This window comes from Stylophora pistillata, chromosome 9 (genome assembly GCF_964205215.1).
Source record: "Stylophora pistillata chromosome 9, jaStyPist1.2, whole genome shotgun sequence".
Classification (NCBI taxonomy): domain Eukaryota; kingdom Metazoa; phylum Cnidaria; class Anthozoa; order Scleractinia; family Pocilloporidae; genus Stylophora; species Stylophora pistillata.
Window position 1 is genome coordinate 7,567,701 of NC_142527.1, and position 25,374 is coordinate 7,593,074.

The following is a 25,374-nucleotide window of genomic DNA, read 5'->3' on the forward strand; positions in this document are numbered from 1 at the left end:
AGAAATCAACGGACACTTTTCATCCTACTAATTTATTCGTGTTTTTCTCTTCACCATGTTCCCACCAATGGCGTAGCTCCACTTTCTACAAATAAACCACACCCACCGACGCAGCACCACAGTTTCTATAGAAACGCACTCCTTTACATATTGTGTATTCAAACCTGATTTTCAATTCAAAATCGCTAATAAGAACGGCGTGACAAATGAAACAACAGTTAAAAAGAAAAGGGCAGTTAATCATACTTTGCTACTTTGATACGAAGCTGAGGATAATGCAACCATACCAGAAGAACATTTACGTCACACTGGAACCCGCATCGATACTTCACCTTTGATGGGAACAAGACTGTGCAGTATGTATAAGCCAGGGACTCAGTCAAAATTAATGTTATTTGAAAAGAAAAGAACGAAAAAAATTTGTGAAAAAAAACAGTTGTTTGATTTTCTGTTTATAGTTTGGTTGATCCTCAGTAAATTTTCAAGGGCCGACTAAGTTCTCTGAGAGAGTGAAGGTCAGTAATTCGCCCTCTCGAAGGAAGAGCTTCTGAATCATAATTTCGTTACATTTTTTTTTATAATAATAATAATTATATTAATTTACATTTCTAAAGCGCTAAAATTATAAAATACTCTAAAGCGCTTTACAACATTATTAACTACAAATATTAAAATGATAAACGACAAAATATCAAAACAAACTGTAAGCCAGCTTGAATAGATGTGTCTTAAGCTTTGACTTAAAAATCGTTACACTTGGACTGTTTCGAATTTCAAGCGGCAGTTCGTTCCACAAAAAAAAGTGAGGGAAATAGTATTATTAATAGTAACGATAATGATAATGATAATAATAATAACAATGATGATAATGATGATAATAATAATAATAATTACTATCATAGTCATCATAATAATAATCGTAATAATGATTTAACAACCCTTAGAGACTCTTTACCTTGTCCCTGACGTTTCTTGCGCTTCAGCAAAATGACTACAATAAGAATGATCAACACTACGAAGAGCACTGCGCCTAAAGATGCGGCTACTATCATTACTGTGGGAGAAGGACTGCTGTTGTCTTCCATGACTTCGTTTGTTGATTTTACCGTGGTAGGGGTGAAGAAGTTTGTTGAAGATCCTGGATTTAAAGTATCGATACCTCAGAATTTTTGACAACATTGAATTGTGATACACTTAAACCTTAATAGTGCTCCTGGCTGTTGACATTGAATTCTTTACCACCTGTCCAATTTTTAAGCTTAAAACCAGACATTAAACACAAGAATGAACAAGGAAAACCACTATGAAAATCAAAGAAATCTATTTTGCTTTGATTAAAAAAACCAAACGAAAACAAAACAAACGAAAACAAAACAAACGAAAACAAAACAAACGAAAACAAAACAAACGAAAACAAAACAAACGAAAACAAAACAAACAAACAAACAAAAACATACAAACAAACAGATGAACTAAACAATGCCAGAAAGAACTAACAAACAAACTAACAGAATCGAAACAAACAAACCTCTACTACTTCATAAAAAAATTGCCTTTTTACATATCTTTGAATTTACCAGATACATCAGTGATATCTTGCTCAGTTGACGTCTTCCCTCGTGTAGTAACAGCTTTTGTTCCAGGAGGACTGGTGCTTGGCGGAGCAATGTGGAAGAAACAGTCACCTTGACAATTGTCTGTTGAAGAAACATTGCATCTGACACTGTCACTAGCAAGAAATTGTAAAGGAGTGGTGCGATTAGGTGAAATACTTTGTTTCTCAGGTTTACTTATAGCCATGAATTAATCGATCTTTTAAGGGGGGTCCCTTATAATCTATCTATAAAACTTTATCAAAGTAGCTGAGATTACGGGTCTGTTCCCTTGAAGATGACGAACCTTCGGTGTAACGTGGTCGAAATGGGCGAGTTCCGGAAAAGGAAAGCTGGGGAAAAGAGAAATGATAAGTTCGGATATAACGCGCGCTATCTTAGTTGAAAGAGCTTATTCTATCAGAGTACGTAGCACGGAGCTAAGCTAAAGCTGTCACGCCGTCTGTCACGCCGTCTGTCAATATTTACTTACCAAGTGGGTTTGTTAGCTCAATTGGTAGAGCGCTGCACTAATATCGCAGAGGTAAGTGGCTCGAATCCCGTACAGGCCTGAATTTTTTCAGGTCACATTTTCACTATTTCTTAAATAGTGCTCAGCTACTGCGAGGATCATGCACAAATACGTTGAAATTTTTACTATATCCGACCATTTCCCGGTCTTCTCTCTAGCTATTCTAATTGTTAATTGAAAGTGAAATTTTGGAACAGCGAGCCGGCAAGAAGCAACAGAAGAGCCAAACAAAGGTTTGTAAACGTGCCAAGTGCCATAGTAGACGTTACTATGTCGTGAGTGGAGACAAAAATCCTCAGAGAAGAAAAGAAAATGAACATGCAGTCAAATTTTTGAGTGTTTTCACACTTGTTTAGATTGTAAGCTTACGTACAGCATGAGGATCTCAGATCCGGCTTAGCCTAATTTGCATAAATGTTTTGGTGGGCAAAGCTCGTCATGATAAAACTCAAAATCAACTAACACTCGTATAGTATGTATAGTCTCGTGTTCAAAAACAAAAAGAACAAAACAGATATGATGAAAAAATATAACCAATTGGCATAACCGTTAAGCTCATACAAATCATGATGGTGTCAGCAGAGCGACTGCGATCATGTTGAGGTCCATCGTAGCTCATCATGGCGATCTCCCGTCAATGCAGTGCAGTTAAGCAATGCGCAAAAATTACATCGTCCGCCCTTCGAGTGAACGACTAGTATTGAGAGCTTACACTGATATCTTTTCTGACGCCCTTAGTGGAGGGCCACATCACTCACAGCGACCACATTTAACGGCACCCTCGTCTCGATAGGGACTTTAAGACTCGACGACGGCGGATGCCTTCGACGAGTTCATCATGTATTGAAAATATACGATAAATTCATTTCAAATGACCTTTAAATAAGAGAAACTTACTCACGTTTACCGACAAAACGGTTAACACTTTGTTTTGACGTCGGAGACTACACAGCTACGGCGTGAAAATTCGCGCGACGGCTACCGAAAATGCGCAGGTAATTATTTTCAACTTCCGCTCGCCTCAACATTTCTCTTAGCTTGTGACAAGTGTAAATGTTTGTAGAGCCGCTCATTTAAAGAAGAAAACTCACTGAGGTTTCTTTCTCCTTCTAAACAGCTTCAACAGTTCATGACCCAAGTGAGCTTAAATGGAGACGAGTTCAAAGAAAACAGTCCACTAAGTTGTTTTCAGTTTATATTCTTGATGAATACTAAAACTAAACCAAGAACTTAATCTATTAGTGGATAATTTGTCCGAGTTTGTTAAAGGACAAAATCGCTGAAGCTAAATATTATTGTGGTTTTCCAGATTATTCTTAAAAAATCGAAACTCAGCCAAACACTTGCTGTCGTCCAAATCATTTAAGTGGAACGCTCCATAGCAGTCGTAAGGGAAGGGATTTTCGAGGTGTTTGCATCGTAAAGCAGAAGAAAATCGTTCTCGGAAATATCATCGACATCAAAACCGTCGAGGAGAAGGTTATGTATCTCTCTAAAGGATGCCAAATTTTCACTAAAAAACTGAAAGCCTGCTATGAAACCGACCGCGTCTTCCACGAGTGTTCTTAAGGTTATGTTCCACGCTTTACGACGGCGACCTCTCCCCATTCCCTCCAGTTCCCGATCGCCGTCGTAAACTCGCCGTCATGGGATCTTAAGATCCCTAATCTTCCTTTTCCTGTGAGTTCGGCTGTCGTTCATTCATGAAATACTCGCCTTGAGCAGGTTGCTTTCTAATTGTCAAGTGCAAAATACCTATATAGCTTATGAGCCACAATTTGACCAGATTTCACAAAACATTTCAATTTCATATTCTATGTTAAGACTAAATAACCCTCAGGCACACTTCTTAAATTCGAGCTGCCGAACTATTTCAGTCTGTTAAGTTTGATGGTTTGACATTTTTGACAGTTTTACTTTTGAGCAAGCAATGAGTTTATTTGAACCATTCTAAGAGGGATTCTGATTGGCTTCCTGTAGCCTGCTTTATGAGAGTATATGGCATGCTCTGAACCCTGTTATTCGCCTTGGAAATAAGTTCTGTTTTGAAAATTGAAAGTAATGCGCAGGTAATTTAATGAATGCTTCATTCTGTTCTGCTGTAAAAGCACACAAGGAGAGGCCAGAGCACTTAAGGAGTGGGGGAAAACACCCGACTACGACTCGGGGAACTCCCTACATCTCTTTCGTGTTCTATCTATTCTTTTCTGTATCAAATATTGATCAAACCTGTTTCTTCCTCGCAAATCCAACCTCTTTGTATGTTGCCATTTATGGTACTAAAAGATCCTTTATATCCATCTGGATATTCCTTATGTATCAGCCCATAAAAGTCGTTCGGTTCAGGATTTGTATAGAGAGAAGAGCAAAAAAGTTACGGCGATAGTACAACCTCGCTCCTTACCCCCATTGGATGAATATCAGTAAACATCCGCTAGTAAGGTGGGCGCTCTACAAGTGTCGCAAAGATAACTATAATAAAAATCATCAAGACCATTAATTATATGAGGGTCTCAGTGGGGGTGGGGGGGGGGGTCACGTTGGCGGTTGACCGTTGACGGTTAAAATTTGGCCCCTTTGACGGTTGACGGTTAAATTTTAGGTAATTTGACGGTTAACGGCTAAACTTTTTGGAATGTCGTTTATAAAACGAACTAAACGCGTGAATGAGGCTGTAATTTCTCCTAATGACGCGTTTGTAAAGAATTGTTTATTTATAGCACCTTTTATTAAAAAAAATGATGAACGTTTCACGCCACCGGAAGTGTTTCCACACCCGAAGTCAGTTCTGTCGCTAACTGGGTTTACTCGTGACTACAATTTAGGGGACTTACATAAATGTATTTTTGAGATATATCAAAACTTTTATTCATAAACAACAGAACTTGACCCCAATTACGGCAATCGTTTAGTTCTGAAATTAGGATATCTGAGACATTTAAGTAAGTAAGTAAGGACTTTATTTATAGAGGGGGACACGTAACAGCTGAAAAGCTGACAAACCTGTGGCCCTCTAACTAGATTATACAGCATTACAAAAAACTGATAAATAAATAAATATATAAGTAATTACAAAATTCTATGATAGAAATAGCAGGATATATTAAAAATATTCAGAAAGATAAAATTAATTTATAAAAAATTAAAATTAGATAATGTGCTATTGCTTAATATTGTTTCAAAGTTGTCCAGGTTTTTATATGAGCTTATAAAATGCTTTTTCACAGCTGTTTTGAATAGTTTTATACTAGGCTTATTTTTGATATCATGGGGAAGGCTGTTCCATAACTTAACTGCGTCAACACTGAATGTCTTGCCACCATCGTTATTTCTTAGGTATTTGGGACACACTAAATTTAAATTGCCATGTCTAGTAGACCTATTGTGTACAGAACTGTTCGTCTTGAGCAAGTCTCTGATGTAAATCGGAACATCGCCTTTAAGGCTCTTAAATTTGACGGCTGACATTGGCTTGCTTATTTGGCGGTTGACGGTATAAACACTGCGTTTTGATGGTTGACGCTTAACATTTTGGCCATTTGACGGTTGACAGTTAACCTCATTGCGGCCTTCCTACACCCATCAAGCTCTCAAGTTTTACGCCTGTGTTGTATATCCCACAGCTTGCTGTATTAATTACTCGGGCTTTCCGAAGGAAACGCCCGAGGTATAAATTCGGCTTTGCTTTTTTTGTTTTTGTGTTATTTTTGCATTCAGTCACATAACGCAGTTCCACTACAGCGCATGCGCGAAATGCAAGCACATGCGTAGAACGAACCCTAGAGCGCACGGTCTAAAGCTAGCAAGAAAGTATGGGGTTATATGGTACTCTTGCCACTATTTGCTGAATTGTTCAGTCAGGGTATATCAGAGGATAATGAAATTAAAGTATAGAGCAAGGTGGTATTGATCAATGTTTTCTTGCAATAGACCCTTGTGTCTTTATAAGAGTCCGGCACACGCATCAAACTACTGTAAATTTGAACTGATACGTTCAAATTTACCAGGTCCATTAAATCCAGGTCCTATTCCAATGTACCTTGACCCTAGCAAAACAATAATGGCACCATATAGCCAAGATAATGAATTGGTATTTGGAAAAATTCAGGACAACAATGTGTTGCAATGAGTTTATGCTCTTTGATTTACGATAACAACAAGGAATCAATTCTGCTAATGATCTCGTGTCAATAATAAGTATTGGAGATGAGTTGTATTCAAGTTTGTGACAGTTAACCAGACAATCATTTTTAATGCGGACAGAGTTACCCACACTTTTAAATGTGTTCAAGACTGAAGAGCCTTTCAATCACTTTTGTCCGAAAATTTCAACAATTTTGTCTTGACAATAGGATGTACTGCAGTTGCAATCTATTGTAAAGGTACTGTGGGCTTGAAAATAATCGATTCTCGTGCAAGGGATATTTATTGCAGAAACCATCCTCAAGGTACATGTGTGCTGCTTGAAGTATCATCACTGAATAGCTTATTACATTATTTTCAGAGTATACATTACAATGATATATTTGAGTTGAGAGGGGTTAAAATAAACAAAGTTCAAAATAGTACCCTTTTTCAGAGTCATGCCTTTGTGAAACCAGCAAGTTCAGTGTGAGTTGTGCTGTGGCTGTTTATCGACTCACTCTGCTACCCCCTAATAAAATCATGTAGTTATTGGAATTCAAACACCTTATCTAATGTTATTCAGTATGGCAAAAGATTATATGAAAATTCATCTTTAAACAAGTATTTACCGTCAGATGATTTGCCAAAAACCGTTGATGTTTGTGGAACTGAAGTAGGTTTAGATCTTAAAAGTGATTACAGTGAAGGAATATTGCCTGATCCAGTTGACGGCAAATCAATTCTTGAAAATCTTTTAAGAAACAATAGTGAATGCACAGGGTTTGTGATGTGATTTTCAGTTTTTTTCGTATGGCATGTATTCTTAAATCCACAAAAAGGTCAAAATATGAGTACTCCTTCTTGGTATTTAATAAAAGTCAAATGTCTAATTGAATATACTAAAACTGTAAATGTAAAAGTATTTGCTGCTTTTGGTAATTTTATTTAGTTATCTTAGATCAAGGAATATAAACTTTGTGTCCAAAACATGTGCTTCGTCCCTCTACTGCGCATGCGCTAGACCATTAGATAAGGTTAGCTAATGTAACATCTCCACCCTAAGAAAGGCTAAAAACGGAAATCTAAGTTTCTAACAACAAGTAACAGCCAACAAAAAAAAAAAAAAAAAAAAAAAAAAAAAGGAAACAGAAACAACAAAAATAACAATAAAAACAGAGTTTATAAGTGTTTCTCTGGGTGTTTCTTCATCAGCCTTCGGACAGCAAAAGGAAGCTTATAAGTCTAGTTTAGATGGCTCCTTTACCATGCGGCCACTCCCGGTTGTCCTCGGCAACTTGTCACTGCCTTGGTTGGAAAGTAACGGTGACTTGGCAGGCGCCTGAGGTAATTCTGATGATGACGTCTGAAGAGGTAAGGGCTTTGTCTCATGGCTGTCCGGCAGTGTACTCTCCTAGTTGCTAATAACTTGTTCTCCAAAGGTTGTTGGTGTTTTCTGGAAAGGTAAAGGCTTTAGCTCAGATCCACTCGTTGTCTTGACTATATAGGACCTTGGTTTACAGGTCTCTTCCTTTACCTCTGCGGGAGTCCATTCCTTAGTCTGTGGTTGAAACACGACTACTTGCTCGCCTTGATTTAGTCGTCGAAGCGTATGTGTCCCTTGGCGGTCGTACTTGTTTCTCTGGGTGTCCTGTCGATTTTGTAGTTGCTCTCTGTGGCTGTCAAAAGCTTGTGAACATTGGGGTTGGCCACTGCATGGCAGTTGTGTGCGGTAAGCTCTACGGTTCAGCAGCTGAGAAGGTGACGGTAAGTTGCTGTCTACAGGCGTGGTCCGGTATGTCAGCAATGCTAAGTATGGGTCTTGTCCCGAGGCTTCTGCTTTTCGTAGAAGGTTCTTCACTGTCTGGACTGACCGCTCTACGAAGCCGTTGCTTTGCGGATACAGTGGTGAGCTTGTCACATGGTCAATGCCCCACTGCTTGCAAGAGGCTGCAAATTCTTGACTGTTGTACTGTGGGCTATTATCAGATATATCAAAGTTTCTGGTACCCCATTTTCTGCAAATATTGAGTTGAGGTGGTTAATGACAGCAGTAGTTGTAGTGGTGCTCAGCTTTCTCACGATGGGGTACTTGCTGTAATAATCTGTTAACAACAGATATTGGGCGCTTTGGTAGTCGAAAAAATCGGTGGCAAGTCTTTGTCAATGAAAGCTAGGTACACAGTGAGGGTGTAAGGGTTCCTTTGGCTGGCGTTTAGAAAACTGTATGCAAGTGGCGCAGTTGGAAGCCATTTCATTCATATCCTTTGAGATACCTGGAAAAAAAAACACAGTCTAGCTTTCAAGTTACACTTTTCTGCCCCCAGATGGCATTGGTGAATAATCTGAAATATCTGAGGACGCATGTTGCTTGGAATAAGAAGACGATGTCCCTTCAAGATGAGGCCATTTTGAACACTTAGATCTTCTCTGAAGTTCCAAGACTCTTTCAGGTTAGCAGGGCATTCGTTTGGATATTCAGGCCACCCTTGATGAATGACATCCTTTCATGGCTGAGCAAAATATCTTGACTTGCGTGGTTTCGTATTTCATCCAGTTTAGCTGGGCTAGCGGGCAAGGTGTGGCAATGGCATCGACTTCAAGTAGCGGTGTGTCTGAGTCCTCGTCGGGAGATTCCATGCAGCAGACTCTGGATAGGGTATCTGCTACAACGTTTGTTTTGCCTTGAATGTATTTAATTTCCATGTTGTACTTGGACATCTTCAGGAAGAGCCTCTGGAGGCGTACTGATGCACTGGGTATGCTCTTCTTCCATATGCTTTCAAGCGGTTTGTGGTCTGTTTCGACAACCACTTGCTTATCAAAGACATAGTGGCTGAATCGCTCTAAGGACCAACAGGCAGCTAAACGTTCTCTTTCAATGTTGCTGTATCGGGATTCTGTATCACTGAGTGACCGGCTTGCATAGCACACCGGTTTACCGTCTTGTATGAGTACACACCCAAGTAATTTTAAGCTTGCATCTGGCTGAATCACATTGTCTTTTTCTGGATCATAATAGGCCAGCACTGATGCTTCGGTAATTATTTGTTTGAGACTTTGAAATGCTTTGTGATGCCCTGGTTGCCATACAAAGGGTGTGCCTTTCTTCATCAGTTGCCTCAGGGGCTCTAAGGTCTGGGCCATGATCGGGGAGAATCTATTCAGGTAGTTGACCATCCCCATGAAGGTCTGCAATTCGGCTAGATTCTGTGGGGAAGGCATGTCTCTGATAGCCTTAGTCTTGAGATCATCAGCTCTTAGACCATCTGGGGTTCACGTGAACCCAAAAAAGGATGTTTGGTCTACTTTAAACTGAAACTTATCTGGGTTGATTCGTATGTTGTTCTCCCGTGCTGTGTCCAGGACATTCAGTAAATGCTGATCGTGCTCTGCTTCGATCTTGCCGTAAACAAAGGTATCGTCTGCAATACCACTCAGGCCATCGAGGTTTCCAAACACATCGTCCATTTTCTCTTGGAACACGTCTCCGCTGCAGGTAAGTCCGAAAGGAAGCCTTTTCCATCTGTATTTGCCCCATTGAGTACTGAGAGTGCAAAGTTTGCTGCTCTCGTCGTCCAGTTCAACTTGCCAAAATCCGCTCCGGGCATCGAGGATACTAAAGTGGGAGGCGCCACTGAGCTTGGGTATCACATCATCTATGGTTCTAACATAGTAAGGGGTGCGCTGAATGGCTTTATTGAGGTCACGGGGCTCTAGGCATAAGCGGATAGTGCCGTTGGGCTTTCTTATGACCACTGTTGAATTGACCAATGGTGTATACTCATCATGTATTTCTACCAAAATGCCTGCCTGTGTTAGCCGTAGAAGTTCTTCTCGGTAGGCACTTTGCAGGTGGACTGGAATCTGCCGTGGGGGGTGTTGTACTGGGGGAATATCCGACTTAGTTTCTATATGGTATAGGGGGCCAGGGAAACAGCCAAGTTCAGTAAATACATCTTGATACTCTTTCAGAAGGTATTCCTTCGTCAGTGGGAAGGGATGTGGCTCACCACGTGCGTCGAATAGTTTAAAGGACTGGCTGGTTGATTTGCTGCTACTTTCAACGGCGACGGCCCAATTAAGTTTGCGAAGATTCAGACTTTGGGCTGATATGTTACCAATGATGGGAGGCCCATCGACATCTACAACTTCCGCCTGGATTACTTTGGGTTTTGGGTTGTTAGGGCCCTTTACGTAAACTTGGCAGGAGCCCAAGTTCGGGATTTCAGTTCCACCATATGCTGTTAGCTTGGCGGTAGGTTTCTGTAGATTCATAACCCTAGGGGCAAGTTGAATGTACAAGGATGTGGGTATGATGTTGGTTTCTGCACTAGAGTCTATCTTACGTAGGACGGGTGTCTGTTTTCCTTCTGGGCTCAGTGATAGGGAGACTTTCCAAGAGGGCTTTCTCTTTAGAGGAGATGGCATGGACACTACTGGTTAAGGGTGTTACACCAACTGGGCCCAGAAATGTGATCATTAGGGTCTGGTAAAGACTCGCTTACACCATTACTTGTAGCTTTAATGTCATGCACATCTTTCTTTTTTAACTTTGATAGGCATACCTTAGCCAGGTGTCCTATTTTATGAAAATAATGGCATGTGGCATTCTTCGCTGGGCACTGATCTCTGGAATGAGGACCCCAGCCGCAATTCCTGCAAGCCTGGGATCTACCTGAACCAGTGTTTTGTCGCTGATTTTTGAGGCCTTGGTATCCTTTAGGTACATTGATGGAGTGTACTTCGGTATTCATTAACTGAAGCCGTTTTTCTGCTGACTCTTCTGACTTGGCCATCTCGAGAGCTGCGTTAAACGTGAGAGCATTTCCAACATTGAAACAGTCCTTACGTATACGGTCAGATTTCATACCCAGCACAAGAAAATCTCTAAGGAAACAATCGTTGTGTTCGGCTGGATAGTTGGCTTCCTTCACAAGAATTCTTAGTTTCGCAGTAAATTCCTCAAGAGAGAGAGTACCTTGTCGAAGGTTATAAAGCTCCCAGGCTGCTGTTAACTCATTCGAGTGTGGTTTCACGAAGTGCTCAAATCTTTCCCAGTAGTTGTCCAGCTTTTTCTGCTCGTCTGCAGACAGATCCCAGCTGTTGAACAGTTCGATACTTTGCTCTCCCGACCAGTACAACAGATGTTTACACTTGATTTCCTCGTCAATTTTAGCCATCGGCCCGGTGAATAGCAATTCGCATTTTTGTTTCCACATTTTGAACCGGCTGTATAGGTTTTCGTCTGTGCTCCAGCCAATTGACGGGCCTTTGCCGTTGAAGGACGCAGTCACCATGTTGTTTGTCTCACTCGTTCGCTAAAGCTTTTAAGACTTGCGCCAGTCACCTGAGCTAAATTGTTGTCCACATCAACAGTGAAAATCCTTTCTTTTCCAAACCCGCTCCTGACACCATGTAGAAGGATATGCTGCTTTTGGTGATTTTATTTAGTTATCTCAGATCAAGGAATATAAACTGTGTCCCGAACATGTGCTTAGTCTCTTCACTGTGCACGCACTAGACCATTGCGTAAGCTTAGCTAATGTAACAGTAATCTTACGAAATTCTGAGCAAAGGCACATGCTAAAAATTATCGTTGTTTTTCGCCTACCGTTTTACGCAACACGGGAGAGCCATAAGCTTTTGACTTCTCTTGAATACTGGAATTAATCTAATCTTTATGAAACCACGGTGTTTAGACAATGACAAGTTGTACAACAACTTGGAACTGTGATAGCTTTCTCTAGCGCAGTTTTTTTTTTAAACATGAGTCGAGTGAATCGTGACTTATTTTAAACCTGTTCGGTGTCGCCAAATCGATCCTGGGACTGAAAACGAAAAGTTTTCGTTTTTCCGGAAGCAAATAATTTTTTTAAGGAAAAAACTGCACAGCAATTGTCTACTTTCGAAAGCCTACTTGTATGTTAAAGAACAGTAAATTTTAGTTTTTCAACTTTGCTATGCAATGTTTGATTTTTTCACGGATTTGCTCCTAAAAGTTATATTAGCAAGGTGAAAAACACTCATTTATCTTAAAAAAAAATATTTATCCATTTATTTATTTTCCATTATTTTTATCGTACACAGACTCAATCGTCCTCTTCTTATAGCTCCTGAACCAATTAAAAAGCCATCACAGCCGTCTTCAGTTTGCCCAACACGTGTTATCTTTCCAACGTTTTTTCAGTTGCCTTTCATGTGTACGGGAGCGAAATTCGATATTTCGACTTCCCGCATTCTTAAAACCAAAGAGAAATTGATTGTATTTTCATTTTTCAATGACTCCTCAAGCCTGGTGATGTGATAAGTGAATTAACATTTATAATGAACAAGCTCCATTCAGGTTGTATCAAAGGGTCATATGATAAACTGCTAAAGGCATTTAAAAAATTGAACGGTTGTTTAACGCAATTTGACCTCCTTAACTGTTTCCTTTGGAACTAACTTGGATGAGTTTCAACTTCTGAAGGAATTCTGTTCACATTTATCAAAATTTTTTGGCACGGAATTAATGCAAAGTGTGTCTCGCGTTTGTATTCACATATGTTGTGCTGCATCTTAGGGAAGAATAGAACGAGGAAGTTCCCTGTGCATAGGTATCAGTATAATGCAAGTTTGTTTATCTTAACTGACATTTTTAATATCACTTCCATACAAATAAATGTACTCTAGACGGAAATGGAAAAAGTTCTTGAGACCCCACTCAGTGCTATACTCATAACCACTCACACATATACACTCTTTTTAAAGAAACAAATCCGGTTCTGCTAAACATAGCCTGGGAAATTATATTCAAGAATTTCTGAATTAAAAATTGGGATACATGTCAGAAAATTAACGTCTTTGTCTTTCTTTTTTGAGTTCTGAGCGTCCTCTTCGTTTTTTCTAAACGAAAGGTTCCGATTGGCACCATTTCTCAAGACAGGGAGGTGTTTAATTTATCTATGGATAATAAACGAGGGGTTTTTGATAAATCAGAGCGCGTGTTCTGTCTAAGTTATGTGTGTACGTTACCAAAGGGAATCCAAGTAATGTTCATTCCATAATCTGAAGCTAGACAATCGATTGGATCGAAATGATTCTGCAGACAGGAAATATGAAGTGCGAGTAAGACGGAGTTCAAGATATTGGTGCAAAACTGTTGTAATAGCAGATCTACGAAAGTCTGTATCCACTCGAACGTAACTATTTTTATTTTTTCGACTCTTTATTTACAAAAATTGTATATGTCAGAGTAGGCTAATTTACGGTCTTATCATAAATACAACCAAATGCTAAGAATATATGAATATCCTTTATTATTTTTTTCATATATTCTTAGCATTTGACTCATCATCCAACGGGTTTATTACGAGTCACCATAATTACCAGCTCCCAGTTGGCTTGTTAGCTCAGTTTGAGGTCTTATTTTCACTACTGCTTAAGTTGTGCTCCTTACTGCGATGATCGATCTCATACGCGAAGTAACTAAGTCGATAAGGCTCACATACATACACACATACTTATGCACTTCCTTATGAACTATGTTTTTTTGTACTTTTATACTTTGTTAATGTTGTGAGGAGAAAAACCCACCCACGATCCTATAAATTAATAATTGAATACGTAATACAGTACGAAAAGGTCATAATCAACTCAAAAGCCTTTTTAGAATTAAAATAAAAGAAAGGAAACTCACGATCAAAGTGTATCGACTTGTTAACTTTATGAGTCTTGCGCCATGAGGCGGGCTCCCTCGTCCATAGCGCCAGACCTATTTTGAAGCGTTTTGCATTTACTATAAATAAACTAAACGTTTTCTAGAAAAAAAAAATTTGCTTTGTTTTTTATTTCTTTTAATTAACTACTACTATTATTGTTATTATTACTATTATTAGTATCATTATCATTATTATTATTATCATATTATTATTATTATTTGAATGGCGAGCATGCACAGAAGAGATTGCGTATAAAAGCCAAACGCATAAATTACATTTCGTTTACATAGAACATAATTCAAGGACAGGGCTGCCCAAACCACTATTAAACTAAGCCATTGTTGACGGAAATTGTTTTCTTTTTCGTTTATGGCTTTGCGAAGACACACACAAGCAATGTTTTGTTTACTTCAGCCTTGTAGGATTAATTTGGATATATCAACAAAGTTGAAATGGTAAACTGGCCACCGTAACGATTACAGAAGCTGACGTTTCGAGCGTTAGCCCTTCGTCGGAGCGAAGGATTGGCCAGCTAACCGTCTTATGAACAATTCACCTAAGCATTAACATACTCAGGAGCAGATATTTGATTGTCATATTCGATGTCGCTGTCTTCTTCTGTTGATTTCACGAGGGAAGTGTACGTTCGGGATCTATGGTCTTCAGAGGCCTGCAAAACACACAGTAATAACTTTTAGAAAAGTGATGGTATTAGCAACTTGGTAGGCGTGCGTGGTTCGTCGAAATGTGCTTTCTATTTCTCTAAGAAATTTCTCATAATTGAGAACTCACCGATGCAAATGGGAAAAAAAAAATTTACAAAACCATACACGTTGCCAAGTGTAAATCAGACATACATTCATTATATTTCTGTTGATGGGTTATGTTATGCCGCGCTTAAAACTTCTCATGCCTTTAAATTTTTCCAAAGGAGAACCCTTTACCCTTCAATTCCGAAGAAGCCTTATTCAGAGATATAAGGGAAAACAAGGAAATAAAAACATGAATAAAATCCAATGAATTAACACATATATAGGGCACGAGGTGAACTCTGGTCATAAAATGTTCACTGGTCGATTATCATTTCTGTTTTATTAATTAATTTCTTTATTTCATTTAGTTAAATTATGATGCTCAACAGATAAAATCATCAAACTTATATAATTATAGGAAAAGTTTAAGTAAGTACTTCACAGTCAAGGTGCGTCAGAGTAAGAAGATAGGAAGGAAACACATGCAGAGAGTAAAGAGGACAGCTAAAAAGTTAATAAAGTATAGCACATTCAGTACTCTATTTTTTACTTAAGATCATATGAAGTAGTTTTAATATCATTGAAATTACCATCATTGACTCTGAACACAGCTCGGTATAAACACCATCCGATTGGAAAAACGGTTCACTTTGGTTTCTCTCATTTCCTGCCGCTAAGCTAAGCTGAGCATCCACATTCATAACATTCAACGGCAAACTTTCTTCGAAGTCATGTTGATTCCTGTGGAGTGAGAGCAAACAAATGAAAGATATGTTAATATCAATACATGTATTTCTAAAGTGTCTTTAACAGCTGCATCAGCTCGCCATTTCATGAGAATAAGTCTCCGTGATGAGAAAGAGAAAAGAAAGAAAAACTCCACGCATACCATGAATAAAAACAAGTTCTGTAGAAGCTACTTACTCTACAACAGCTTTATTTCTTGAATCTGTTGAATGAAATGAAATATAATCATCATCAGATCAGAGTCCAAATAAAAAAAGAAAAAACCACCAACACATTTTTGCTATTTATTTGTTCTTAATCAAGCCTGCTCCTAAATTTTCTTGCAAAAGAGAAGGCTATAATTAGTTTTCAATGAGATTTCAATAAAATCTAAGCACCTGTTTGTTGTTGGTTCTTCCATTGCAGTCTCAAGACCCCAAACAGGATTATGGATACTATAAACAACAATCCTGCTAAAACAGCGATTGTCAGATGAAGGGTGAAGTAGTCGTTGTCATTCTTGCTATTTAGGTCACTGGCATTTGTAACAACTGGTAAGGTGGTAGTCGAGGAATCCTTGTCCTTCAGCAACGCTTGTCAGTAAAACAAATAAATAAAATGATAAAAAGTGGGGTAACAATTAGGAAGTCGCTTAGCCTACTCATGCTTAAAAAGGGAAATCCTGATGGCCTTGGTTATATTTATCACTCTCGGCTCGGCTGATTTCTTCAGCGATTTTTTTAGGTAGGCCTTTGAATTGTGACATTTGCAAAACTAAATAAGTGAATACCTTGGTTTCGTATTTTCGGTAATTCAGTGAGGTGGGAGTATACTTTAGTTGTTATTTTTAAACCAAACATGTGACGAGAGGAATGTAATGCTTTTAACTTGTTTGGAATTCAGGTGACTTCGTAATGCCGACTTTGAGCCATATAGTACATTAGTCCACAAAGTAGCAGAAACTTTCCTTAAAAAAGACAGGAAGATTGGCGGCAACTGAATATTTTCCAAGCTTATATCACGAGGTGAGGTAAATGAAGGGTTTGACAAGTTACAATTACTTTCTTGGACAAACCTTTCGAATACAACGGCAAGCGAACTTCGAGGACATGTTTGTGCGATTTTTATTGAGGCTAAGAACTTTAAGTCGCAACTTACAATTTCCGACGAAGGTATTTCAAACACGAACTCGGGTTTCATTTAAAATTTCAAGGCTCGCATCCTATAACGGGCTTCGTCAAAGCAAAATCAACAAATAATCAAAAGAGAAGAGCACTTCCATAATAAACAGTTTACAGTGTAATCCCCGATTTCTCGAACCCTCGGTTTCTCGAACCTCCCGATATCAGGTGATTTCAGGTGTGGATAACTTGCATCGCACTCCGCTAGTCCCGGCTTTACTGAATCAGAAATTGCCAGACTCAGTCCTAAAAAAGAAAAACTTTTCACTGATTCCCCTACACCGATTATATATTACTTTTCTTTTTTATTTTATTTTCTTGTTTAATCAAACGAGATGCGTTTGCAATTTTCATAAACGAAGAAGAAAGATTAATTTGAGTCGCGGGTTCATTTCTCCATCCCGCAATACTCTAGTTCTTTCCAAAACTAATGTTTTTCGAAATGGGTCGTTCAACAGCGATGGGGAAAACGCTGTTCCTGAATGGAAAAACTATTTTCGATATTTTGAGCAAAACCCACCCCGGCGAGATTTGGCAAATAACACGCCGATTTGGTGAGATGTCTTTTTCTATTCTTTCGCCATTGCGATGCTTATCTTGTGGTTAAATAGTCGTTTTTCACCCGAAACTGAATGACAGACAAGTAACAACAAGAATAGCCTTTCTTCATTTATCTCAAATAATAACTGTTTTACACTCTTTCATTTTAGGCAAACAAACTGACAAGCAAATCAGAAAAACAGTGCGCGACTGTCGACTCGTGCTACCGATGCGATTATATTTAGATACGCATCATTTGGATCAAAACACATTACGTCGCATGGGTTTTTTTTCCGAAACTCTTTTATTCGATTAGCATATTTCTGAGAGATGAATTAAGGTAATATTTATGTGTAGAATGAGTTCTTATCGAAAGTTTTTTTTTCTTTCGCGGTCAAAATTCAATTAGTAGGAATTTCGAAGCCTGCGTCACTCACCCGCTCCGGATGAAAAAGAAAAAATTCATATTAATCGATGTTATATTTGTTTCAGCCCAAACACGTTGTGTCGGCGACGGAAACATTCTAAAAACATTCACAAGGATTTTAGAGTATTCTTTCATATTCATTCGCCATAGGCAAAATAACTCTTCAAGTTGGCTCTTTGTAATACCGTGCCGAGACCTTTTCAAGTTATTTTCACGGGAAAAAGTCACATTGTTTTTCAGCTGACAAGTGTATACGAAGAAACGCTTTACATATATCATCAATCTCTCTAACTTTGCATACCAGTTGGATTGATCTGATCGGTATATAACAGTGCATTTCAGAAACCCTCTTTCATCGTGGCTGTTTGATTGAATCATTGTTTATGGCTCTCTCTCAGTTTAAGAAAGGTTTGAATCTGCAGCTACTTGAAAACAGAGCAAATGGACGTTTCTTTATCAGCTTATGTAATTACCTTGCATGAATTTGTACCTACAATCCCTGTGAATGTTTTTAGAATGTTTCCGTCGCCGACACAACGTGTTTGGGCTGAAACAAATATAACATTAATTAACACGAATTTTTTCTTTTTCATCCGGAGCGGGTGCGTGACACAGGCTTCGAATTTCCCACAAATTGAATTTTGACCGCGGAAAAAAAAAAACTTTCTACAAGAACCCATTGTACACTTAGATATTAGCTAAATTCGTCTCTCAGAAATATGCTAATCGAATAAAAGAAGTTTCGGAATATACGAAAACCCATCCGACGTAATGTGTTTTGATCTAAATGATGCGTATCTGAATATAATCGCATCGGTAGCACGAGTCGACAGTCGCGCACTGTTCTTCTGATTTGCTTGTCAGTTTGTTTGCCTAAAATGAAAGAGTGTAAAACAGTTATTATTTGAGATAAATGAAGAAAGGCTATTCTTGTTGTTACTTGTCTGTCATTCAGTTTCGGGTGAAAAACGAGTATTTAACCGCTAAATAAGCATCACAATGGCAAAAGAATAGAAAAAGACATCTCACCGAATCGGCGTGACATTTGCCAAATCTCGCCGGGTGGGTTTCCCTCAAAATATCGAAAATAGTTTTTCCATTCTGGAACAGCGTTTTCACCATTGCTGTTGAACGACCCATTTCGAAACACAATAGTTCTGGAAAGAGTTAGAGTCTTGCGGGATGGAGAAATGAACCCGCGACTCAAATTAATCTTTCTTCTTCGTTTATGAAAAATGCAAACGCATCTCGAATTACGTTCGATTAAACAATAAAATAAAAAATAAAAAATAAAAAAAAAAAAAAAGAAAAGAAAAGAAATCGGGGTAGGGAATCAGTGAAACGTTTTTTTTTTTTTTTTTTTTTCTTGGATTGAGTCTGACAATTTCTAATTCAGTAAAGCCGGGACTAGCGGAGTGCGATGCAAGCTATCCACACCTGAAATAGTTGTATCACATCGATCACCGCCGCCGGTTTCATCTGTCACTTTCTTATCAGCATACGTTTCAACTTCGCAAAAGGCCGTTGTTGGGATTTGGCATTTGTCCTGATTTGACTCATTTGGCTGTTCGTTTGCAACTGTATTCGGTTAAACTTAAATCTACTTAAAACCTGTCCGAAATTAATGTATTTACTTACATTATTCTAGGTCATCGAGAAGAAACGTTGGTCAACTCTCTCACGATATCGAAAGCCCGCGCTGAACTTCGTCGAAGGACGGAAGAAAAGAAAAACGTCATTGGCAAACACACTTTTTAAACAGAAATTAAGTTCACGGAGAACTTGAACCCGAGAAGACTTCAAATGTGTGACATTTATTGCTTGACAAGCCATGTGCGAAGAAGTACTAACTTCTGAATTTTTGTTCGTAATGGCGGCCGTCCAAAAAAATTTCTGGTTGAACTTTCTCAGGAGAGGAGTACGATTGATAATGGCATTTGCTGTCAGATGCGATTATTAACCGTACGATGCACGATTATTAGTCTAAAAGCTCGTCAAACACGACTTTTAATGATGCAGTCACGATTAATAGTCGTAATTTCCGCGATTATTAATCGCAATAGTACACTCTTTGCGACTAATAATCGTAAGTGAAGCCCTTTGCGATTAATAATCTTAATTTCAGGACATTACGACAAATAATCGTTGAATTTTTCATTCCTGAAATTAAAAAACACTCCGGAAACTAATAAACACCTGTTTTATTTAAAAATCAGTTCTCTTTTTTCCCTATCTCTTCATGGTTTTTCGTTCCCTTTCTTTTTACCTCCATGTAAAAATCTAAAATTAAGGACCTGTTAAACGGGAGATTGTCGGAGTAAATCGAGAGAAGAACTGGAATTATACCTATGTTTACACATATTCACAATATAGTTTAGAAATGTGTGCTGGAAAGGCCAGTTGACATTTATCTGATATAGCGGACGCCATCAACCTCGCCGCATTTTAATCTGGTGATTGTCCATCCAGTTTTAAAAAGAGCGCAAGGCGATTCCTATTTTTATATGAAAACAATTATATAAATAAATGAATAAATACATATATTAACAGAATTCAGAAAAGTGCTTATCAAGATGACCTTATTGGCTCACTACCAAGATCCAAAGTAATTCTTCTATCTAATATTTGCGATATGTTAATGAAACATTTAATTATATTGCTCGGTGTAATAGACTATCGAGAAAAGGAATAAATTTCAATACTACTGACCAAATCCTAATCCCACTTTCGTGTATTGATGGTCTATTACCTGCTTCATCTCTACATTCACATATGAATCCTGCGTCTTTGGAGGATGTAGAACAGCCGATATCATTATGGCGTCCATAGTTCTTACTCCCACTTTCCTGCATTGATGATCTATTTCCTGCTCCATATTTACATTCACATATGAATCCTGCGTTTTTGACGGTTGTAGAACAGCCGATATCATTGTAGAGCCCGTAGTTGCCACGATAATTTTTATACATTTGTGCGCAGTTCTCTTTTTCGTATTTGTTGTTAGGTTCTCCCAATGCCCAAGGCCAGTTTCTTTCATTGGACACATTTAATGTGCTATTATCACTTAACCATCTCCACTTTCTAGATGATGTATCTTTCCTTAAGCCTATAAAGTATTCCGTAGTGTTCTTTCTTTGGATAGTTTGTTGCAGGAAGTTCCATTCCTCAAGACTCTCAATCGAAACAAGATTACATCTAGACCTTTCGCAGATTCTTTTGCTTCTCAACCAACTGTCCTTGTTACTATCATTGCTCTTATAGAAAATGTACGTGGAACCACTGCAGTTCTTCAGGTAACCTAATGGTACAATTTAAAAAAGACATACTTCATGTGAAGAACATTGACCTTGTCAGCCGATAACGCCTTGGATAGCAGGTTTAGGAGCAGAAAGAAACTGCTCTGAGTACAATGTTCTTTAATATGAAATAGCATCCAAAACTACAGGGGCCCTCCAGCGTAGGTGAACTTTTATTAAATTGTACTCGTATATGAACAGTATTTTTCGGTAGCTATAGGCATAGATGGAATAACCTGTTTTCTGTTTTGTTTTAGTTTTTTATTTTTTGCTTTTTTAATTTTTCATAGGGGTTAGAGAGGGAGAGGGTAGGTGTGCAAATAGTTTCATACGAAGAATACTTGCTCTGTTTGTTGTTGTTGTTGTTTTTTTTTCTTTTTAAGTCCACTCCATACCAACCTTTTCCAGTTATTTCTAGTTCTTTGTACATTTTGATTTAATTTTACATTTGGATACTAAGCACTCGTCTTTAGAACAAGTATATTAATCATTTTTTGTAGCTCTATTTTAAAACTAGCACATCAGAACTATACAAGCCCCTAATTTCAGGTTTGCTTACAAAAACGTGGCTGCGACAATGGTAGATTTAAAACGGCTTCGGGGTGTCTAAGTACTGTGATATTTCAAGTGTGGTGGTCCGTTCAAGCTCAAAACCAAATTAGAATTTCTACTAATTGGAGGATACAGCGCATCCTATCTTATTTACGCAAGCCTACTTTATCGCCAGCTTTCAGACGGATACAAAATCGAAAAAAAAAAAAAAGAATAAAAGTTTAGTTTAGTTTAGTTTAGTTTAATTCATTCGCCACAGGAATGGCAGGAGAAAGGAACAGACCTTTCGTTCCAGTTGACACCTAACCCCTTTTTTACCCACCCATCCCACCCCGGCGAGGACATCCATCACACAGTAATCTCGTGCGTGGGAAATTAACGTCTCCTACCCCAGTCCTGCAGGAGACGAGACCTCCATTAATCGTCCCTATCCGAGAAGACTAGAAAGTCTAACCATTGGCAGATATTATTACAAAGGCAGCACTTTCTTCTTAGTTAATTAAAGACCCTGAGTGTTGGTCCGGCCGGATTTGAACTCACGACCTCCTGCACAATAGTCCGGCGCTCTACCAATTGAGCTAGCCGGGAGGCGGTTAGCTTAACTGGTAGAGCGCCGCGAACTCGACATTTAGCTGTTAATCTAACCATCTTCCTTATCAGCATTACTTTTTACAAGTATGGTTGCAATTGGTACGAGGAGAACACCACAAACCACGCTTTTCCCATTTTACAAATCAAGTGCCTCCCACAATATGCTAAAGCAATAAAAACGAAATCGCTTGCAAATCACTGTATGATAACAGTTTCATGCACTTCAGTTAGCACCTGTAAACAAATAATTTCGTTCAAGCCTTGCTACGACGAGACCGTCAGTATGAAAAGCATGCATGCGTAACAAGCACGTTTGAATATGTGATAATTTGGATATATCAACAAAGCTGAAATGGTAAATTGGCCACCGTAACGATTACAAAAGCTGACGTTTCGAACGTTAGCCCTTCGTCGGAGCGAATACAGGAATTGTGGGTTGTGTGTGCTTTTAAAGGCAGAAAATGGAGCTACGTTATTGGTGGGAACATGGCAACGAGAAAAACAAGAATAAATTTGTGGGATGAAAAGCGTTCGTTGATCCCTGTGGGATTTAGACTGCCGGTTTAAAAGATGAGCTTTTGTTCAAGATTTTTACGGCTTTCCGTGTTACCTAAGTGTAAGGAAAGACCGCAGATTGCTATATGTTTCTTAGAATGATGGGGTAAATTAAAATGCCTAGCGACTGGTTTCGATGTGTCCTTATCATTCCTTTCCACGTCTCGAAATTGTTCTCGGAATCGGTCACCTAGTCTTCTGCATGTTTCGCCGATGTATATCTTTTTGCAATAAGTGCAAGTTATGCAATAGATTACATTGGAGGAGGTGAACGTGAAGTGATCGGTGATCTTAATGGATCGTTTAGGTCCCGATATTTTATCAGTGTCTTGAATGAAAGCACACGTTTTGTATCGTGCACGAGCGCATTTAAAAGTGCCTTGTTGGTCATTAGTCTGAAAAGACCTTCTGACCAAAAAATTGCCTATGTTTTTGTCGCGTTTAAATGAAATGAGCGGAGGCTGCGAAAAGATAGCGCTTGTCTCTGGATCGTTTGAAGTAATTTAAAGTTTTTAAGAATGATGGATTAAACTGAGTGGTTGTGAGGGTGAAACGTGAGAGTGAATGGAATGCGGTCGGAATCTTCCTTTTGCGACGTTTGTAGTGCTGAATGTCGATCAATAAGTTGGGCGCGGTGGTAACTCGCTTGGACGACAGAAATAGGGTAACCACGTTTATCGTAAGACTGGCGCATTAACTCTGATTTGTGGTGGAAATCAGAGTCATCACTACATAAACGACGAAGTCTTAGAAACTGAGAAAAAGGAATGGAATTCTCAACGTGAGATGGATGCGAAGACGAATATAACAAGTAATTATGCGAGTCTGTAGGTTTGTAATACACACTAGTGCTTAAACCGTTACCTTCAATTGAAACTTTGATGTCTAAAAATGATAAATAATTCTCAGAAATTTCCCAGGTATATTTCAGAGCCGGGTGAAAAGAATTGACTGCGGCTATGAATTGAGTCAGCTCCTCTTTGGTAGAGGAGGTAGCGCCGATACAGTCGTCGATGTAGCGGCCGTAGAGTTCAGGTTTCGATCCGTTGTATTGGCTGAAAAAGTGATGTTCGACAAAACCTACAAAAGGATTAGCCCATGGCTACACCATTGGTTTGTTTGAAGAAGTTGTTTCCGAATGAAAAACAATTGAGTGTGAGCACTAGTTCGGCTAAGCGTACTTATTATTTAGGCAGGAATCAAGTATCAAGTTTATTTTCCACTCATTAAACGTGAGACGACCTTCAGCGGCAAAATAAATGAAATGATCAACAAGTGAAACTTTGCACAGCACAACCACGTTTTATCGTTCTGTCATTTTAATTTTTGCACTTTTGTTCTGGTGATTGCGTTCATGAAAGTCCTCTGTGACGAACAATATATTCCTTTAGGCCCTATATTATATTCATCAAGTGGGGGTGCCACTAAATTCAGTTCTTAAGCCTGCAATTCTTCTTCTTTGTTAATGAAATTCACGCTAATATGACCTTAATAGTTCGATCATGTAATATTGGTGCCGCTATGGCAAGTCCTGCGCTGAGTAGTATTTCACATAATAAAAAAGTGCGAATGTCTTTTTGTAATGGTAAACGGTCTGGTAAAATTGTATTTCTATCTAGATGTATATGCACGACTATTTTCATTAAGATCCATCAAAACGAATATCGATCGTTGCCTGAAAGTTGATATGAGGCCATAATTTAAGCGCTCGCAGCCTTTTGATAGTACTATAACTAAAATTTACATTACTTTGTTACAAGTATCGATTTGCAGTGGTGATCCTCACGCTGCTGATACCTTTTTATACAAATGCTTAAAAGCAAGAGTAGTCTATTTCTTTTGCTTAACTGAAGGCCAAAATTAACAGTAATGGTTTAAAATCAAGTGCCACACTTGAAAATGAACAAACTTTGGAAAAAATTGAGGAAAGAAAAGGAATTTAAGATAGATAAACACCTAAGAACGAAACAAAATAATAGACAAAAGATAAAAAATGCTCAATTATATGCTTTACTTTATACTATAATTTCGTTTACTCTTATTCACTTTTATTTTAAGCCCCTGACCGTCAGCGTGTTGTGGATTTTATTGGAACCTATAAGACCCTTTTGTCCATTATTATCGGTGCTCTCATATTATTGAATAGATTAATTATAAATTCAAGATGAATGATGTAGTTGATCGCACGTGGCCTGTGTTCCTATTTTTTTCCTTTCCATTCAGATACAATGTTGATCATAACGTATAGAAACTTTCACGGCTGAAGAGTACCCCAATTGATGAGCCACCCCAAATAATACATGGAATAGGATTTTTTCTCAAAGCCATTTTTTTCATCTTCAGCAATAAGGCAGATACGACTGAATTAAATAGTGAAATACGTAGCTATTAATTATAACTAACTAGTTAGCTTACCAACATAGGCAATTACGTATATGGTCCCACTTCGCACAAGGATAGCAGAAAATACCACAGAACTGGATTTTTCCATTCCAACAAACAGATGTTACCTACGATCCTCACAAGCATTAAAAGCAAAATATTTGGTAAACAGCGATCGTTTCTAGTACTTTTACCCATTAAGCGAGCTTACTTAAAGAAAAAAAAATACCATACAAGACCTTTTACGTATATGTATGTGTTTTCATTTCAGTCAAAATCCATAATCGACAATCATTTTACGGCGTGCTCTGTATTAAGGTAAACTGCGGAGAGAAGTCCTCTTTCAAAGAAATAAAAAATATATATCTAGGTAAGCTGGTCATTTTGTTCGATCGTAAAATTCGCAATTTGTAGCGTTCGGCA

General features: G+C 38.4%; 2 protein-coding genes and 1 pseudogene across 2 annotated transcripts in view; 1 reads left to right on the forward strand and 2 right to left on the reverse strand.

Moving 5' to 3' along the window:
- The window catches only part of LOC148723026 (uncharacterized), a gene marked incomplete at its 5' end in the record, with an annotated part of 6,504 nt that extends 2,030 nt beyond the window's left edge, over positions 1–4,474 (reverse strand). The window contains 3 exons of the mRNA XM_088733272.1: positions 912–1,138; positions 1,578–1,697; positions 4,354–4,474. Of these exons, the coding sequence (XP_088589398.1) occupies positions 912–1,138; positions 1,578–1,697; positions 4,354–4,474 (468 nt within the window). The remainder of the gene's footprint in view (positions 1–911; positions 1,139–1,577; positions 1,698–4,353) is intronic.
- Positions 1–25,374, forward strand: part of LOC148723016 (uncharacterized) — a 160,182-nt pseudogene that overhangs the window by 128,193 nt on the left and 6,615 nt on the right.
- Positions 13,425–25,354, reverse strand: LOC111343726 (uncharacterized). The gene is made up of 6 exons (XM_088732234.1): positions 24,985–25,354; positions 20,325–20,873; positions 15,826–16,020; positions 15,626–15,650; positions 15,292–15,442; positions 13,425–14,619 (listed from the first exon to the last, which is right to left on the reverse strand). Exons 1-6 carry the CDS (start codon positions 25,058–25,060, stop codon positions 14,506–14,508), a joined length of 1,110 nt encoding a protein of 369 aa, XP_088588360.1. The 5' UTR covers positions 25,061–25,354; the 3' UTR covers positions 13,425–14,505.

Coding starts and splice junctions, on each gene's coding strand:
- LOC111343726 (XM_088732234.1), bottom strand. CDS start 25,060: ATGGAAAAATCCAGTTCTGTGGTATTTTCTGCTATCCTTGTGCGAAGT. Junction 16,021..20,324: donor TGAATGTAGAGATGAAGCAG/GTAATAGACCAT, acceptor TTTACTGACAAG/CGTTGCTGAAGGACAAGGAT. Junction 14,620..15,291: donor TGTGTTCAGAGTCAATGATG/GTAATTTCAATG, acceptor TGTGTTTTGCAG/GCCTCTGAAGACCATAGATC.